Below are 18,790 nucleotides of genomic sequence, written 5' to 3'. Positions count from 1 at the left end.
CGTTTGGGGGGAGTGGAGGTATAGCTCCTCTCTTCCTTGACCTCGGCACTAGATGGGGGTGAGTGGTCAGCATCACGCCCCGGCCGGCTTTACCCCCGGGAAAGGACCCCGGTACCCATTGTAGAGGAGGCTGGGTGGGCCCCAGAGCCGGTCTGGACGCAGAGGCTAGAGGAAAAATCCTCTGCCCCCGTCGGGGATCGAACCCCGGTCATCCAGCCCGTAGCTAGTCACTATACTGACTGAGCTATCCCGGCTCATGAAGTAAGACCAATACCATTTTGATATTGTTACGATGGGGTAAACAAGGGGAATTGGACGTCTAAGAGGCACATTGTCCATCCTCCCTAAGCTACAATTTGGAGCAGCGGTTTAATGGTATTGACAGGAGGAAATCCCACACCTACCGCCCTGAGAAAGATTGGGTAACACCGAACTTAGAAACGGGCGTCTAACCGCCTGAGCTATGGCACAGCCAAGAATTAGTTCCCACACAGTCGGACAGAGTGCATTTTACAAGTTTCATACCGCACCGTCTGCCTGTCCGTTCGTCTGAAGGAATAATAAGGACAACATAAAATATCTTGGTGAAACAACCCTGAAATATGGTATATTATCTCTGTTTCGAAAAGTTTGCACAGGGATGCCAATTTATATTTAAAATGTTAGGTGTAGGGTGTCCAAGAAACTTGTGCAAAAACACGTTTGTTTCAAACGGAGAATAATAGAAAGAAATGGTAATTCCAAAATAGTTCCTCTTGGAGAGATATCCCCGCGAAAATTGTCGGTTCCTTTACTATTTTGAAAATTAATAAAAATTTGTGTCCAAGAAACTTATACAACGCGTAAATATAAATATAAATAGAGTTTACTGTTTTTCTCGGGGACACAATCCAGTGAAAATTTCTTATTTTAAGAAAACCCAGGGGTGCCTAAAAACGTTTTCGACGAATATCGCAGAAAATGGCGAATGCAAACATATTCATCCACAACAGACAGACAGACAGACTGCTTCTTATTTCAGCTTCAACAATTAGGAGCAGGGGCGTTGAAACATTTATAAAGATTGTAATTTGAAATTACTGAAGAATACTAACTGTGCATCGTATAAAAAGACTGGAAAAATCTTGCTCATTGCAGTTCACCTATTATTCCAAAGGCGTTGTTCACGCCTAATCGCGGTAATATTTTACAATATCGGAAATGTTTGGTCAAGGAGAACTCCAAACACTGCCAATAGCGTAATACGTAAATTCCAAGTCTTCACGACGTCTCACATCGTCAACTTGGCAGAAAACTATTCCCATTTCGGAGGTCCTTGACTTCGACCCTTAGAAATATCAGTACTTTGTTTCCACTTCGACATGGAGGGTACAAACGAAAATGTGCTTCATACCAACAGGCGTTCTTTAATTAATCACACTGTATTTGTAATAAGGACCGGTCGTTTTCGAAACGCTTACTGCGACACAGTTTGTGTCCACCTGCAACACTTGGTAGCTTCTGGTGTGATCACTTACGTTACCATGCCTACAAGGGCATCATTACACGGGACGATCGCTGCTGAAGACGTCCCACAAGGCAACAGTGGCCTATGTACACTCACGAGTCAGTAAATTATTTACTATAGGTTATACTGTGAAAGATATTAATTATTTTCATTTGCTGAAAGATTTTAAATATGTCCAAAAGCCGATACATAATCTAGGAATAAGTAGTGTTTTCTTATAATGGAGTTAAAGGAGTTTTTAAATCTTTCGTAAATGTTCTGTTATTTAACATTATAGATACAAATCGATTATTTACTGTAGTGATAATTGCACGTTGTAATTCAACGGGAATAATTCCTTTTGTGCCTTCATCCCTCGTTCCCTCTCATATCCTCCAATTCTTCTTCTTGAACGCGTTTAGCATTAATTTCATACAAGGAGAACAAAGAATAATAAGTGGTTGTACGTGCTGCCTTAATTCGATATTGGAACCACTTTTAAAAATTGTTTAATTACATCAGAATTTATAAAATACAACGTTTTCCCATGTTGCAATGAAGAACTTCTGGTGTCCTATGAGAGTAAGCTAACACGCATATAAACAAGGGAATTGTAAATATGCACATCGAGGAAAGTATCATGAATATAATTTCTTTATTTTAGTCAAATTTTCAGGATACCGAAATATTCTGAATTTAAAGGTTATGGATCTACATGTATATGAATTATAGCTAGCCGGGCTTGGAAAATGATAGAGGATAGATTATTAAAGCCATGCTACCTGGGCAGGGACGATCATACTCGGAAAATTAGGACTAGGAAACAAAGAACGGATGTAGGCAAATATTCCTTTGTAAATAGGACCATAAGAAGCTGGAACCAATTACCTCCAGGCGTGCTAGAGTCTTTCCCCTGTAAATTAGGCACCTTTAGAAAGAGGGTCAGAAAAGTAGTTACAAGCTAAGGGTTATTAAGTTGGGAATAAATGGTGATAAGTGAAGTGAAGTGTCTTAGTCTCCAAGTGATGAAGGGCTGTAGTTCTTTGGGATAAAATTTTCATGTACTGAGAGCGGACTTTATATTCCACTCTTAAGTATTGTGATTAATTAGTGGATGTGTGTTTTTTTATTGTGTCAGATGTTTTATTTTGAGTGTGGTATGTTGTATTGTTGTGTCTCATTGTATTGTTGTGTGAGTGCATCAGTTCATGACGTTTGTAATACATTACAGTTATTGTCTTATGTCTAGGTGGTATTAAGTTCTTTTTTTTAAGTTAAGTACTTGAGGTTGGATGGTTTTGTAATTTATGAGTTGGTTGATTTTGAGTGGGATGTGTTGTTTTTGTTGTGTCCTTTTTTATTGTTTTGTTCTGTCTCTGTGTTGATGTATCTCATTGTATGTTGTGTCTTATGGTTTTTGTTGTGTCCTTTGTTTATTGTTTTGTTGTGTCTCATTGTGTTGATGTATCCCATTGTTTGTGTGTCATATTGTTTTTGTTGTGTCCTTTTGTTTATTGTTTTGTTCTGTCTCTGTGTTGATGTATCTCATTGTTTATTGTGTCTTATTGTTTTTGTTGTGTCCTTTGTTTATTGTTTTGTTGTGTCTCATTGTGTTGATGTATCCCATTGTTTGGGTGTCATATTGTTTTTGTTGTGTCCTTTTGTTTATTGTTTTGTCTGTCTCTGTGTTGATGTATCTCATTGTTTATTGTGTCTTATTGTTTTTGTTGTGTCCTTTTGTTTATTGTTTTGTTCTGTCTCATTGTGTTGATGTATCTCATTGTTCTGTTCTGTCTCATTGTTTTGTATGTTATTGTAGGACACTGCCACCGGGTATAAACCCATTTGCAGTCAATAATAAATAATAATAATAATAATAATAATAATATACACACACACACACGCATTCATGCACGCACAGACACACACAAACACTTTATACATGGTTTGTTAGAAAAGATGGGATTTGGGAAATTTTGTAACATTTGAAAGGAACTTACTTTTAAATAAGGTCATACCAGACCAACACAGATTAAAACAAAATTCACGTGAGAAATTTTGATACAGATTTCCATATAAACGTTGTTTAAAAACTTCTGGAGATGAAACGTTGTTAAAGGACGCGTAGAGAAACTGGCACGGCCTCGAAGTTACGCGCATTGGAATATGTTTACACGTGATTTGACGGATTCATACTGAGCGTCATTCAAAAGTATAGATAGGAAGATGATTGTGAACGGTGAACTTGTATAGATTAAGTTGGTTATTTGTACTCGAAAGATTACCGAAAACTACCACAGAAATATGTACCGGACCAGTAATATCTATAGCTAGATAATCTACTCCTGGCTCAAATTTTGGAAATTTCACATATCCTTAACTAGGATAAACATGGTTGCTTCCAGTCCCTACAGGCAAGTCCTGGGACAGCACGTTGAAATAGGCCACGACCGCGTTCATTAAGCCATCAGTCACAAATATGCTGTCGTTTAACGGTGCATAAACTATGCAGCTGGTAGCAAACCTTGGTTTAAAAATCGAGAAGAAATCTTAAAACTAAGGCGTGATACTTGTTGCTCTGAGGTCTGAAGATCCGGCTAATACTTACAGCTGTGGTGTAATTTTCGGACCATAAATTTGGGTCATAAAGCATAATTGTAGAACGTATAAAATATTAAACATAAAAACTAATCAGCAATTCACGTGAAAATGATTATGTGAAGACGAGCTTTTGACAAATTCTTTATTTCCAATTTAATAATAATATTTTAAGGCGCCTAAAATTTTCCGATGAGGAAATAAAGTTCTGCCTTTGCTTACGCTCCATTGATGGGCGAAGAGAGGTGGTAAAACTGCAGGTATGTTCACCAACGGTACTAGCGTCATGCTCCGGCCGCTTTGACCCAAGGCAAAGAAGCATCTATGTCCATTAGACAGGAGTCTGGGTGGAATCGGGAGTCGATATTACCTCAGCTGCAAAAGCAGCATTTTATGTCCTTTCGGTAAAAACGAAGAAGGTTAAGACGTTTGTGTTTATAATTCGATTACACTTACGTCGTTGTTGTGTTGAGGGGGCTGTTGCCAGGCTCGGGCGAGCAGTGCAAAGACTGTAGCGTCTGCTCTACTTGTTCCGTAAATTGTGTGTTTAATTACGAGAAGGAGCGGGTTAATTTATTGGTCAGTGTCTTCAGGCTCACCTCCTCCACCCCCTTTTCGGTCGTCCTGTGTTTCGCTTCCTTGACTCTTATCCTTTCTCCTCCTTTCCGTCTCCTTCCTTCGCCTTGCAGCTTCTAGAGGCACGGCGTCCCCAGCAAACGATATATTTCACATCCAAGAAGATATTATTTACAAATTAAGGTAGCCTCCATTTTGTCATTACCGGTTGCCATAGCGCGGCATTCTGTTCCACGCTACAGGGTGACACTGTGATATTCTATACTCCAGTGGATTAGGAAATTATTCAGTTTTGTCGGTTTTACTGTTTCACTTTCAGATCATACCTTAGATTTCCAAAACAAATGACATTTATTCTTCGAAATTCTATTGGCAATTTAAGCCTCATGTCCTTTAATTCAGTCACAGATAATAAAATTACCATCTGCAAACTAATGCGAGCAGTAAATCAGGGGTCATATCACTCTGGTACCTTTTAACTTCCTGTCTTCTTATACAAACTCACAGCATCGTTAAATTAACTGTAAATACATAAATATTCTGCTAAATAACCACTTCAGATGATACATGGGACAAGAGGTGAGCACCGGGTATTGGTTGGAAAACCTGAAGGGAAGAGACAGCTGGGGAGACCTAGACGTAGATGGGAGGATAATGTCAGGCGGGATCTATGGGAGATAGGAGTTGAAGGAGACTGGATTTTGTTGGCCCAGGACAGGGTCCGGTGGAGGGCTTTGGTTGGTTCGGTGATGAACCTTCGGGTTCCCTAAGCCATCTGGTTGGTTGGGTCCACTATTTGGGAAGTCTGAGGGGAAGAGACCGCTGGGGAGACCTAGACGTAGATGGGAGGATAATCTCAGGCGGGATCTATGGGAGATAGGAGTTGAAGGAGACTGGCTTTTGTTGGCCCAGGACAGGGTCCGGTGGAGGGCTTTGTTTAATTCGGTGATGTACCTTCGGGTTCAGTAAGCCATCTAGTTAGTTAGTTAGTTTGATGATACAACGTCGAGAAATACACTACATACCATTTATTTAATATAAAGAATACAGAATTCTGAAGTGTCTAACCCAGTGAGCTAGCCAGAAGAATCACTCTAAATTTACGTGTGAGAAAGTCTTATGGCAAGATGTTATGTACACTTCTAATTGGCTAAATACTGAACATAGTTGGTCCTTACTACCCTCTGACCTGTTTTAACAAATCCAAATTAAGATATTTTCTTATTAAACACCTCTTGATTCTTCACGTTAATATACGGCGCACCTGGCACTGGAAATCTATAACATTTTATCCACAAAATTAGTTCGAAGAAGATGTCAAATATATTAATATATATCCGTCGGTTGTACTCCATAAATATTACAGTGCCTCCTACTTTATATGACGTGAGCGATTGGGTACGTCTAGCAATACCTCATCTCCCCATCTGCTCTCCGTCTTCCTGCCTGTCTTCGGGAAATATAGGAGTTTCTGTCAATACGTCTTTCCAGTAACAAACGAGTGTTATTAATGGCAACCATTTCTCATCCATCTGGATGTCTCTCTATAATGGCTGTGAATGAAAAAGAATTTGAACCTGAAGATCCTTTTTAATTCACATACTAGTATTTTCCACTTTTTTCCTATGGAAATATTATCATCTGTTCACACTGCCATTAATAAGCATTGCACATGCACATCCATAAGAATAACACGGCATCGCGTTATTTTATACGGTTCTGCGAAAAGTTTTTAAGCCCATAATCGTAATTCGTCATTCATATCCGTCCGGATACTTCCTCATCCAAATTACTTAACGAATTTCCGTCAAACTTTGTACGTAATCCCGACGCCATATTTAATCAGTTCATTTCAATTTTTACCGGTAAGGTTCATGGGAGGTTTGCTTGGTCTATTGGACATTCGGTAGGACTCCTTAGACGAGGGATCAGCCCGTCGCAAGGCCTCTACCTGTACACAGGACAGCACAACATAGACATCCATGGCTTGAGTGGGATTCGAACCCACGGTCCCAGTGACCAAGCGACACAAGGCCCAGGCCTCAGACCGCGCCCTTACATGTCTAATTAACAATTTATATTCCAGAAATAGAGGCAAAAATTAATACAATCGCAGACACACAAAGCCCTGATAACATAAGGTAAAAACATGTAACTTAAGTTACGTGGGGCTTCGAAATAATTAACGTGAGAGAAGATGATGTTTTTCTTCTGGGTCTTGGAGCCATGTATGTTCATCGATAGTTGCCAACGTTTTGGAGAAACGTACCGTCTCCATTTTCAGTTCTGACGTGACGATGTTGAGAAATGGAGAAGTTAAAAATTACCATTCTTATCATTTTAAATAATGTAAATAAAATAAACGCATGATTTAAAACAGATATACTGTAAAAACCTAACAAACAGACCTTTAAAATGTGACAGATCTTTTGCAATCAGTATGGTTCAAAGAGTTGAGAATAAGTTTGACACACCGAATTTAATAGCAATCGGTTTGGTAATCTGGACACTGTTTCTTGTGGACAGAAAATGAAACTAACAGGTGGTTTTCAGACTCAAATATAGACTACACTCACATTATGGCAATACCGCCTCTTGCACTTAAGTCATTTTTGTAGTGAAACCAATCGCTGTTCGTAATCCGTCTTCTACAAGATGCAGTATTTACAGTCTCTCTCAATTTATCTTCAAACGAATGTTATTAATGGTTACGGCTGACAATCTATCTACTGTCGAAATTGATACCAACATCTTCTGCGAGCAACAGACTCTAATTTTCGGAACATCAGAATTGGATCTTCGCATAGACGTATTGGTACACCTATAAATTTATGTTGGAGGCTGAGTGAGGGTGGGAAGAGTTCTTGGGAGAGGTTCGGGGGGGAAACCCTTGTGTATTGCAGGTCTTTGGATTCAAAATATCAACACAATGAAAAAATATTCTGTACAGTGGGCCCTATATGGAGTATTATAGACTTTAAAATATAATAGATAGCCTATAGGTATTAATCTGTTAAAGTACTTAAAACATTTTAATTTTTAGTTTGACTCGCCAAGCGCATACAATACAAAACTTTCAGACTTGCTACAACGAGGCGAAATGTCTTTTGTCGCCAGTGTAACCAACATTGCCAGAAGCTGACGGTTCAGTACCACTCATACCAAAGTCCGCCCTGACGACACAATGCCGAACTACAACCATTCACGTCTAATTGTTAACTCACTCTCTCTCTCTCTCTCTCTCTCTCACTCTATGGCGCAGGGAATTTTAAGAAAAGTCGATTCCATGTATACTCAGCTTCTCAAACAATAGCCCAGTTTTTCACGGAACCCGACAGTTCATCACCGTGTTAACAAAATCCCGCTAGTTAGCTCCATCGATTCATAGCGCCCAAGGTCCTTCTTAACGTTATCCTCCAACCTACGCCTATATCTTTCCAGAGACCTCGACCTCCTCGATATAATCACCCTGACAATATCAGATGAGGTGTTCAGGTCCTCCTAACTGTTACTACCTATATTCCTAAGACATCCTTCTGAGCGTTCCATGCAGACGTATTCTAAGAGGTTTCCCTATCAAAATTTTGCACGCGTTCCGTGTCACCCCCACCCTAGCAAATACAATTCGACGCAGACTTGTGCGTAGTATTCCACCGTTCTAACCGAACCTAACCACGTGACGTGAAATGTCTAAGGCATAAAGAGCCTCCCTTCTTTTAAGAGTTTCATTGAAATAAAAATCATGTTTCTCACCCGTACGAAACAAGCAGCTAAATTATTGTTTTGTATATAATTTTCATATTTTTTTAAAAGCAGATAGGAGTTTTTTCAAACTGAAAAACATTCCCAGAATTTACTCGTCTCATTAATTTCTATTTGTTACCTTCGTTTGGAAAAGAAAAGTTCCAAAATGGAACTTACTTATCACACATACGAGGTGCGATCGGAAAGTTTCAAGACTGTGTCAATAGAGGGCGAACCGGATGTAGTACGAGCTTCTGCCGCTAGGGGGTGCGGCCTACATTCATAGTGAATCAGTGTGCCAGCCGGTATCATCGAATTAGAATTTGTTTCTTAGTTACGGGCTATGGGACCTGTCAGCTGATTCTAAAGGAAGAACTCCACATGCGACGCATCATGACAACGCGCCAGCGCACACCGCCCTCAAAGTTCGCCGGTTTTTGGCCTCAAACACCATGGCCGTCATCCCGCACCCTCCTTATTCGCCGTGTGACTTCTTCCTCTTGCCAAAGATGAAAATTCAGCTAAAGGGAAGGAGATTTGAAACGATAGAAGAGATTCAGGCAGAATCGCAGATGGTGCTTGACAGGCTGACAAAGAAAGATTTCCAGGGATGCTTCCAGGCTTGGCAGCGGCGCTGGGATCGTTGTGTTCACTCCCAGGGGAACTACTTCGAGGGTGATGGATGAATTTAATACCTGAGATAAGTGTACGGGTTTTTATAGGCGCAGTCTTTAAACTTTCCGATCGCACCTCGTATATACACATAAATATACAAATTCTTTAGCTTATAAGCCTATAAAATAAAGGCAAACGTGCTAATCTTGTAGGCCTATATTAAGCTGAACTTTTCTGTTTATTTGTATGTTCGCTTATAGTTCGAGAATTGCAACAAACTTGGTATAGAATAGAACATAACTGGGTTAAAATTTCGGGAAAAGTGCTCTGAGTTTGAATCCAGGTGAGGCCAGTTCTTGTAGCTCGGAAATTAGTCGCGATAAAGGACGGCTCTACTACAAAAATTGTTAAAAAAGACGTTACAGAGACAATAGACCAGAATTCAAAGAAAAGTGCTCTGAGTTTGATTCCCAATAAACATGGCTTCTGTTGCTAGAAAATTAAGCATACTAGAAATGGCTAGAAAACTTTTGTTTGTTTCGAAAAGGAGATTATAGAACAAGGCCATGACCTCGAAAACTTATCCTCAGTTCCAGTCCCGATGAAGATCAGTACAGTTCTTCGGAAACTAAGAACGGCGCCCAGATTACAGGAACTGAGATCACAAACCCCCCCAAAAAATTTACTAGGTTTGAGTCTCGGTGAAGATGTTGGGTTTAGATATTTTTCTACGATATTCAATGACACATATCGAATGATCAAACATATTATAAGCTTTTGGGCAATAAATGTTGATAAAAAATGCAAACGTTTGTCGAATTTTTACTCAGTAACATTGCGAGAATTTTTGGGCACAGTTAGTAATACGACAAACATGAAATTACTTACAGGAAGTATTAATAAAGTGATGTGATAAGTTTAAACGGACGACACACAAATCAGAGCAATTAAAAGAATTCTGATTTTTTAAAAGGGCGACCTAGGAATCATTTGTAGCTATTCGACGACACTTAATCCACTGTCGTCTTGATCACGTAAATTTCAGTGTTTTGAATAGCCGTTTTGCTGTACTGCAGTTGTATCGATTATGAAGACGAACATAGCCACATGGCAGGGAGCTGCTTGTAGTTGTAATACAACAAACATTCAACAGATGGCAAAGCCTTCTCTTTCTCTAATTGTAAACTGTTCCCTATTTGGGGATGGTTCGTAAAAATAGTTAATTTAGCTTAGAACAAAAATTGTTTATTTTGTGAAATATCAATTTTGTTTACGATATCGAAGCGACATTTTAATATGTGGACAAAGTGTACTCTTAACAACATTTATCGTCAATAAAATGTATTTTGGCTTTTATAGCTGTTATCTGTTTAATTTTGGTCTTATATTTTATTTTATATCATGTACACGTGACACTGATTTAACAGAACTTATGTTGATAAAAACCATAATTATAAATTCGACCCACAACATATGTTCGCATTCGGGGAACATTAAAAGAGACAAGAATATGTATGTGTACTCACATTTGGAGTAGACTTGATACTTTCCAAATCCTTCCTTTCTAATTCTAACGAAACTTGTTGACTCCATGAAGAAAATCCTTCTTGGAATGGTGGCTATCACTTACCTGCAAAAGAAATTTCCCACCATTTTAAAATCAAAATATCTATTTACGTAATTAATAAATCTACCAAGAGTAATAAACAGTATTTTGAACACTATATTTAGAGAAAGGAGCATAAAGATGAAATAAGTATCTAAAACATGTAGCAACAAAGATAGATACCAAATAATTGACACGAGGATTGTGCTGCAATGCAGTAATCGATTTCTTAATAATGAGCGTGTCTTCTGTGCGTGCACTACTATCTTATAATTAAGGTATTTACTACAAGGATATGTCCATTGCAGTATTCAGTGAATTCTGCAAACGAAACCTACGCTGTCTCCCAATCCAGTTTAACACAATGCACACCCTATGACCTAGTTCCTTAAGGTTCACTGTAATATTATTCTCCCATATATACAATGGTTTCCCTTACGTAATTTTAAACACTTGTCTCAATGATCTTGATAATTTACTGCTGATACAAAAATTTTATTTTAAATTCATATTATTAAATTCCTGGGGTCTCGGGTTCGATTCCCGGCGGTGCCCGAATTTATAACTTGTGTTGGGCAAGGCCGTGGTCTAGGCAACACGGAGTTTTCCTCCGGTTTCTCCGTGGCATCACAACAGTTACTCCATTCACACACAGAAGAAGGTAATGGCAAACCACTTCTGGATCATCTGCCAAGAACGTATATGAACAGGTACCAGTCCGAGAAAAGGATGGAAGGATCCTGTTCAAATGGACCTGTCGTCAGACAGAACACTATATAAAAATAATAAATATATAATTATTAAATGTGCAGTTTCACTGATTTAAATCTTAAAGGGAATATATTACTTGAATAAACTGAACCCTTAAACTATACAAGCTTTTTGTATTTGTATTTCCGCTCCTACATTCGATTATTTTTCATAAGACGTAACACATATTTAAATTCTAAATAAGTGTTTGTAGTGCATCAATTTTATCTCTCACTGTCCTGTGAAAAGACTTTCATAAATTGTCAAAATCTGTACCAATGCATTTCTTCAAACATTACATAGAGGAATAAAAGAATATCGAACTTGTACTGTTAAAACACTGGATATAAATGAGCTAAGTCTGGTGTGTAAAAGAGTTTTTGAGACAACAGTGTTCAACTTGAGTTTACACTGGACCGATACGAAACAAAAATAAATTTGAACATTAACTGTCAGTCTTATTATTCTCTCATTAGGTCATGGCTGCCTTTTCCAAGGGAAAAAAAATTGTGAGGATTACTACTTGTTATAAAATTACGATTATTAGGTATTAACATAATCGCTGTAATATTCCACGCCACAAAACCTATTCAGTTAATATAGTGTCATTGGATGAACTATACTACAGGTGAGAATCAAAACTACAGGTTAAGGAACAGAAAATTTTCGCGGCTTTTCGCTTTAAACAATACCAACTTCTCTCACTACTAACCAACCTGCAGAAAAATAAAATAACCTTGCTGAGGGCGGGGGGGGGGGGGGTCACTAGCAAATTACAGTATACGGGCAGGATTTTCCTTTTCCATTAACTTTCCATTCCACTAAAAAAAAAGAACCTTGTTTTATATTCGTGAGGGGACCTCAATTTCATTGAAGTCTGATCTGAACTTTAAATGTCTAGAACCAACAGTAGATAACACTTTTATACACGCAAGTTAAAAATCAGTATTTAAAAAAAAATTAACACAGGCAATAGTGGCTTGGTATTCATATATGAATTTCAAAGAACAATATTTACTTTGCAATGTTCTGTACATTAATATGCACTGTAACACATGGAACGTCTATTTTTATTGCAAATCATATACAATCTCACTATGTAAGCTGATAAACCCCCATGAGCTGTGGTCAGTCTCTAATACGTCCAGGTTCTATGTGTATCATTTTGTAACCCTCACTCGCACGAACTTCATGGCAATATAAAGATTGCTGGACTGTTTTTTTTTTGTGTGTATATGTGAAGGGGTTTTGCGGGCTGACGTTAAATCTATGCCCGGTCGTGTACTTATCACACGCCCACACTCATTCGCCCCCACGTTCCCGAATTAACACAATGACTTCCAGTTACACGTGTTTTCAGTTTTACAATTTGTGTGCTTACTTAGAAACACAAAGGGCTTATGCTGGAAATTTAATTAGGAAGCAACATTCTACTATTAGCTACAAAATGATTTCAAAATAATCTGTATTAATTATTTTCGACTTGAAAATAACACATTTTTTTTCGGAAATCTATTAACAAGCGTAATTTCTATCTGTTCGATCCCTGCTTTAATTATTATCGATATCATATGCATAAATCTATAGATTTTCCTGAAATTCGATATGAACTTACAATTGCAGGCTGTCTGTGAACTCCTTGATTTTCATATAACAATTGCAATATTTGGGGTTCTCAGGGCGATGTTGGTAAGGAGGCGGTCTTCTATGAGGTGTACATCTTTGGGTTCTGCAAACGTCATGGACTTCATTAAGCAACTACCAACTTCACAAATTAGGTAAAAACTTCAAATAAATTTTGGCAACTGTGAAACGCAAAATATGAAGGTATTTTAGTAGTATCCGTCAAAATATGAATAATTTTTGAATGAAAAAAAAAGTCAATTTCGGTGCGATTGAAGCAATTTCAGACTCGTTTGTTTTCACACAAACATAATTCGAAAAGTGTACTCAAAACATTTTTCATTAGTTCACTGTAAAATGTAATAAAATAATTGTAAAATAAAATGTAAATATTAATACGCGATAATTGTCAGAGCAAGATAGCAAAACAGGTCTAGTGCAATGTTGTGTTATGCCGAGTACTGTAAAATACTATGTTTATTTTAATATCATGACTTTAACTTCTGTGGTCCTCGTATGAGTATTCATTGCCTCTTCTATGGCTATGTTACTGCTCTAGTACTAAAGATTTATATTTAAGATTCCCCTAGCATACTGAAGTATATAGAGATATTTTAAATGGCCCCGATCTGATTTGAAATAAAACTTTAAATTGTTTTAATAAGTAATAAATTTCCTTCAATTAGACCTTATTTTCTGTTTTTTCTTTCTGAAGTGACAGTAACTGAATTGAAAATGACTCACGTGCAGATTTCATGTTGTAGTCTCGTCGTCCTACTAGAGTGCTGGTCCCGAAGGTAGACGGGCTGTAACTGTCCACTGTCGCCCGTATTTTCTTAGTGTGACGTATGGGTCAGCTGTACGTCATACTTAGGGAGTTGTGTCCATCACAACAGATGTCGTTCAGACACATGTAGCATTTGATATTGGAGGACACATTAAAATTGTTAAAATACACCAAGAAAATGTCTCTTTCTATTGATTTATAGTATTTAAACGAAATTCCCCATTCTACCACGCTGGTGATCCGTTTATAAATTACGCTCAGAATATTCTGGTTTAATTTTATTTTCCCAAATATCTTTAATATATTCTTAAAACTTTGAGGTAAAATGTATTCCGGCTTGATCATCGTATTTTATGTTTAATTCTGGACACTTTAACTTATAAACACCGATACTGCTAAATCCGACTAATTCAATTTTCGTTACTGTGCTCTGGTGCGTAGATTTATTTATGTTGTATTACCAATAATGAATGCGATTCTAATATTAGTAATCTTAAAATTTTTGGCAAACCTCCTTGTTTCTGTAACTGTATATGTAAACGTGTTATAAATAATAAGTTTTAACAATTACCAGAATACATATAAATGTGTAGTTAGCTTATTTTTCATAATGTAGGTGTATGATTTATTATATGCTAGACAAATAGTAATTAATACGAGTATTACCATTAACAAAAAGCCAGTTGTATTGTATGCAATAGAAATAATCCCAAACATCTTGGATATGCACATCACAAGATCTTTATTTTGTACAATACATAAATAATCGTATGATACATAAAAATCATGCATACAAACAGAACTCTTTATACATTTTGTTTGTATGCATGATTTTTAAATATATCAATACACTGCACGGTATTAAAGGCTTTAAGATTAATCGTAAGATGTTCTAAAATTAATTTAGAATAAATTTTTATGAACAGAGTGAGTGTATTGATAAGAAACTGAAGAAAATATTCTATTAACGTCTCATTTTTATTGTGTGATGTTATTTATATGCACGGCTTTCCTACGTGGAAAACAGGATAACATTAATAAGATCTTAGAGAGATTATCGGAGCTGGATATAATTCCAATTACCAACAACTGTATCAAAGTCGCTGAACCTTCCGTATTCAAAGAATTAGTGTATTATATGAAGAACATTTTTGTAACCTTACGTTCTTTGATAACATAGGCTAAGCAGAAATTGTTACCGTATATTAAGAGATTTATTCATTCTGAAACCAAAGGACGCTGGAGTTCGTAACATGCATATTACTGTGTGCTTTTGTGGATCTAAATAAAGAGAGATACTCGTATTGACGTGAAGTACCATTGTGATTGGAAGCAAGTATACGGGCTGTTATAGAGGGCGGGTCATATGGTCAGTTGGAAATAATACAAGGAGGTCACTTCAACGTACTTTTATTATTGAACACTCAAGAATTCATGGGCATTTATCCAACATAGCCTCTGAAGCTGTGAGGGGCCTGAGAGTTTTTTTTATAGGTGTTATGATGGAAACGAGACAGAGAAAAGACTGCCACAAGCCTGTCCATCACATGGGTGAGTTGAAGAGAAGAAATACATAAATTGTGACAGAGATGGGCATGTGCCTGAGGAAAGCCAACCTGTGAGAGAGTGTGAACGCAATACGGACTGAGATGGTCAGTGGAGAGATAACAGGGGGGAGGATGGAATTGCAATGAGCAGACATGCCAACCATTAAAAGCTGAATGTACTGCAGATATCAAGGAGAAAATCCAAAGTTGTCTCGTAAATACATCGCAAGATATATCTAAAAAGTTAAGAAAACAGCACTGAAGTAACAATTAAGGATATTCGAAGTACAAAAACCTCCAAGGATAGGTTTATTGCGCTATAAATTTTGTATTATTTGACATTTAACATAAAAAGTTTTTGAAGAATATTCCAGTAGAGTGAATCCCGAAAACACATCAGAATAATAAATTTCCCTTAATTTTTCAAACGTAAAACGACGTGAACACAAATACGTAATTGTTTTACCGGTCTTTCTATATATAATAACACTGAAATGGATCTGGAAGAAATTTGATATTGAGCTGTGGATAAGGTTTTTTTTGTTCAACATGAGAACCAGTGGGAGGCTTTTGCGAACATGGCAATGAACCTTCATTTCCATAAAATGCGGTGGATTTCTTGACTTATACAATGACCGTTTGCTTCTCAAGATGAATTCTTTTTCTTGGAGTCTATGGAGAAAACATAAGAAGATCTTAATAATTTGCACTCTTCACTTCATATCCTTAAAGCGATTATGGATAAGGTACATAAGATATATTAGTGTATGGAGTAAGATAAATGCTTACAAAATTTTTGTAGAAAAAGTTTTGGGGAAGAAAACTCTTTAAAAATGTCATATTTATTCAAATGTATCTTAAAACAGGATGGGAAGTTATGAATAGGATTAAATTGATTCAGGATGGTGGATACTAGTTGCTTATATGACCACTGTAATAACATTTGTAATCAGTAACAACGGAGAATAACCAGCTGAACAACTATCATCTACTCAATTAAACCCCACCACCATGGAATTATTCAGTTAAATGGAGACTATACATTTGACACGAAACAACCTGATTTATGAAATACAGGCTTAAGCGACAACTTGTAAAATCTGAAAATTATGAAACTATATTAAAACAATATCATAATTATTGGTATTGTTTTAATATAGTTTAATAATTATACTTAGAAAATATTAAAATGACATGATATGTCACATATTCATAGAAAGACTCATCACTTAAATAATAAAATGTCTGTCTTATAGATCGTAGCGTCGTGTCGTCTGGATGAAGTTTGCAGACGTTTCAGAGGTCCTTGCTGCCACCATAATTTTCGCGACGAGTCCGTAAATAGTTCCTGTCGTTACAGACAAGAGTCGTTATGTTTTTTCTTAAAAAAATCTGAAATAAAATTCTCAACACGTGACCAACTAAAGATTAAAATAATTACAGCAGCAAGCACTGTTATATAAATACATACGCAGTCTCAGCTGGATTACGATTAGTAAATTATAAAAGAAATAAAGACTTCAAAACGCATTTTAGAGTAAACAGAGATGGAATGTAATAATTGGAACAGACGAGAATGGAAAGATCATTTTTCAGCACAACCCAGAAGACGGCAATTCCCAAGATCATTTATATCATCAGTTAAACATTAATGTAGCTAAAGACATGGAGGAAAGGACATCAATAGCCAGGAGAGACATACGGACAGATGCGAGCTCTAGCTTCAGGTTTATCTGATGTATTTTCTTACAAATAAAAGAAAAAACTATTTGTGTTAGGGCAATAACGGAGTTATTCCCAAATATAATCACGTAAAACGAAAGAGAAGAAAAGGAAAGCAGGTACAATATCGCAACTCCAACTCCCAGGTGGGGCCGCGAGGGGTCAGAGGGCAAGATGTTTAATATCCAATCCACGAGTTTCTATCGTTTGCCTTGCGAGGGAGAATGAGGACACTGAGTGATATGTCATAAGGGACTCGACTTGGAGTAATATCTAGAGCGCATCCCAATATCCAATCTACGGGGTGACGGCCGGTAGAATTTCTATTGTTTCTGATGTTGTACGTGAGGTGGACCTTCGCTTGATTGTGAAGTATCATGTGGTACTACGTTTCCAGCAAACCATCAGTCAATCAGTACACACAAGTTCTTCTGAAAATTGTTCGATAACTGAGAGGTCTCAAATTTGCACAAAATAATACCATACTAGAATCGCATAAATTTTCAGGTTTGGAGAAATTCAAAGACGGTGGTAACTTGAATCTGAAACCACGCCTCTAAAGCGAATAAAATTTACAAAAATTCGAGATAAATTTCAGATTTACGGTGCTGTGAAGAGCACGTTTAAGCAAGGATCTATTAGACAGTGGACATCGATGAGTGAGGACACTTCTGGTATAGTGTTACAGCAGTACAGATGTTCTGGAGAGATTTCAAAGTCAGGTGTATATCGGATTTAGAAAACAGATAAATAAAAATACTGAGTGTCAAGGTTATTTTTTACAATTACCGAAGCCGATCCTGAAGACAGACTTCAGTTTTGTGAGTAGGATTTGGGGTCCTCACGGCGGTGAGTACGAAGATGGCTGTCTTCTGGTTTTTAGAGCCTTGTAGGCTGGTAGAAGTTCACCAGCGTTTAAGAGATCTTGCTGTCTCCATCATCAGGATCTCTGACGTATTCACAAGCCACTTTCGAGCGAGATGCAACAATAATGATCATTTGTGTTTCTGACCAGGAAAGAGATTACAACTTTTCAAAAAAGACCCTATCGGTTAAATCGATAGTTTGTAATTTATTTGATTGATATTTTGTTTATTAATCAGTAATAATGACGAATAATATATACCCGCTTGGTAATAAATTCTTTTCCAACAGCTGTGAATCAAAAATAGTGTTATTCTATACTGTATCTTGTATTAAAATTAAACTAATATGAAGCAAATTTTATGTTTATAAAATCAGGATTCATGTAACCTCATGCACACAGTTATTCCAGTATATTAGGTTTTTAGTGGGATTTATTGACGTGAAATTAAATGCTAACCTTAAATTCGTCCAAATGTGATAGGCTACATTCAAGATGGAACAATCACCACTGAACATTATTCTGGAACAAACGTACTAGGAAATACGTTACAGGAATACTGTTAAGATATGGTGTTGTAAAGACAAGTTTTAAACTGTGTAGTCTTGTATGTGGTTACCAACATTTCGGAGGAACGTAATTTTAGAAGACCACATTTGACAACTTCAACCGCCGAGAGTATCTGAAATATCAGAAAGGTAAATTTGTGCCTGTGGTTGAAGAATTACGGGGATTAATATAAAAACTTTCCCATATCTCCCATGTGTTCTATATACATGTCATGGCAATCGAATAGTTTTCTTCTGTAAATCATCCTGTTATTTGGTAAATACTACGAAATAACTCGAATACAAAACTGCAGCAGTATGGC

The 18,790-nt window shown here is 37.1% G+C and overlaps 1 protein-coding gene across 4 annotated transcripts in view; it reads right to left on the bottom strand.

Annotated features, from left to right (window-relative positions):
- The window catches only part of mbo (Nuclear pore complex protein Nup88), a 622,627-nt gene that overhangs the window by 237,942 nt on the left and 365,895 nt on the right, over window positions 1-18,790 (bottom strand). The window contains exons 1-3 of one of the 4 annotated variants that reach the window (XM_087358003.1): window positions 13,743-13,826; window positions 12,991-13,104; window positions 10,546-10,649 (exon numbers count right to left, since the gene is read on the bottom strand). The exons of 1 other annotated variant lie outside the window; for it this stretch is intronic. In XM_087358003.1, coding sequence (XP_087214129.1) covers window positions 10,546-10,612 — 67 coding nt within the window. In that variant the 5' untranslated portion in view covers window positions 10,613-10,649; window positions 12,991-13,104; window positions 13,743-13,826. Of the gene's footprint in view, window positions 1-10,545; window positions 10,650-12,990; window positions 13,105-13,742; window positions 13,861-18,790 lie in introns of those variants that run through there. 2 more of the 4 variants (XM_087358012.1, XM_087358009.1) reach the window with 2 other exon arrangements.

This window comes from Zootermopsis nevadensis, unplaced genomic scaffold (assembly GCF_977971745.1).
Source record: "Zootermopsis nevadensis isolate Lab colony 2312 unplaced genomic scaffold, Znev_1.0 Znev_ptg000002l, whole genome shotgun sequence".
Lineage (NCBI taxonomy): Eukaryota > Metazoa > Arthropoda > Insecta > Blattodea > Termopsidae > Zootermopsis > Zootermopsis nevadensis.
Note: the sequence above shows the minus strand (reverse complement) of the source record. Positions and strands in the feature narration are given on the sequence as shown.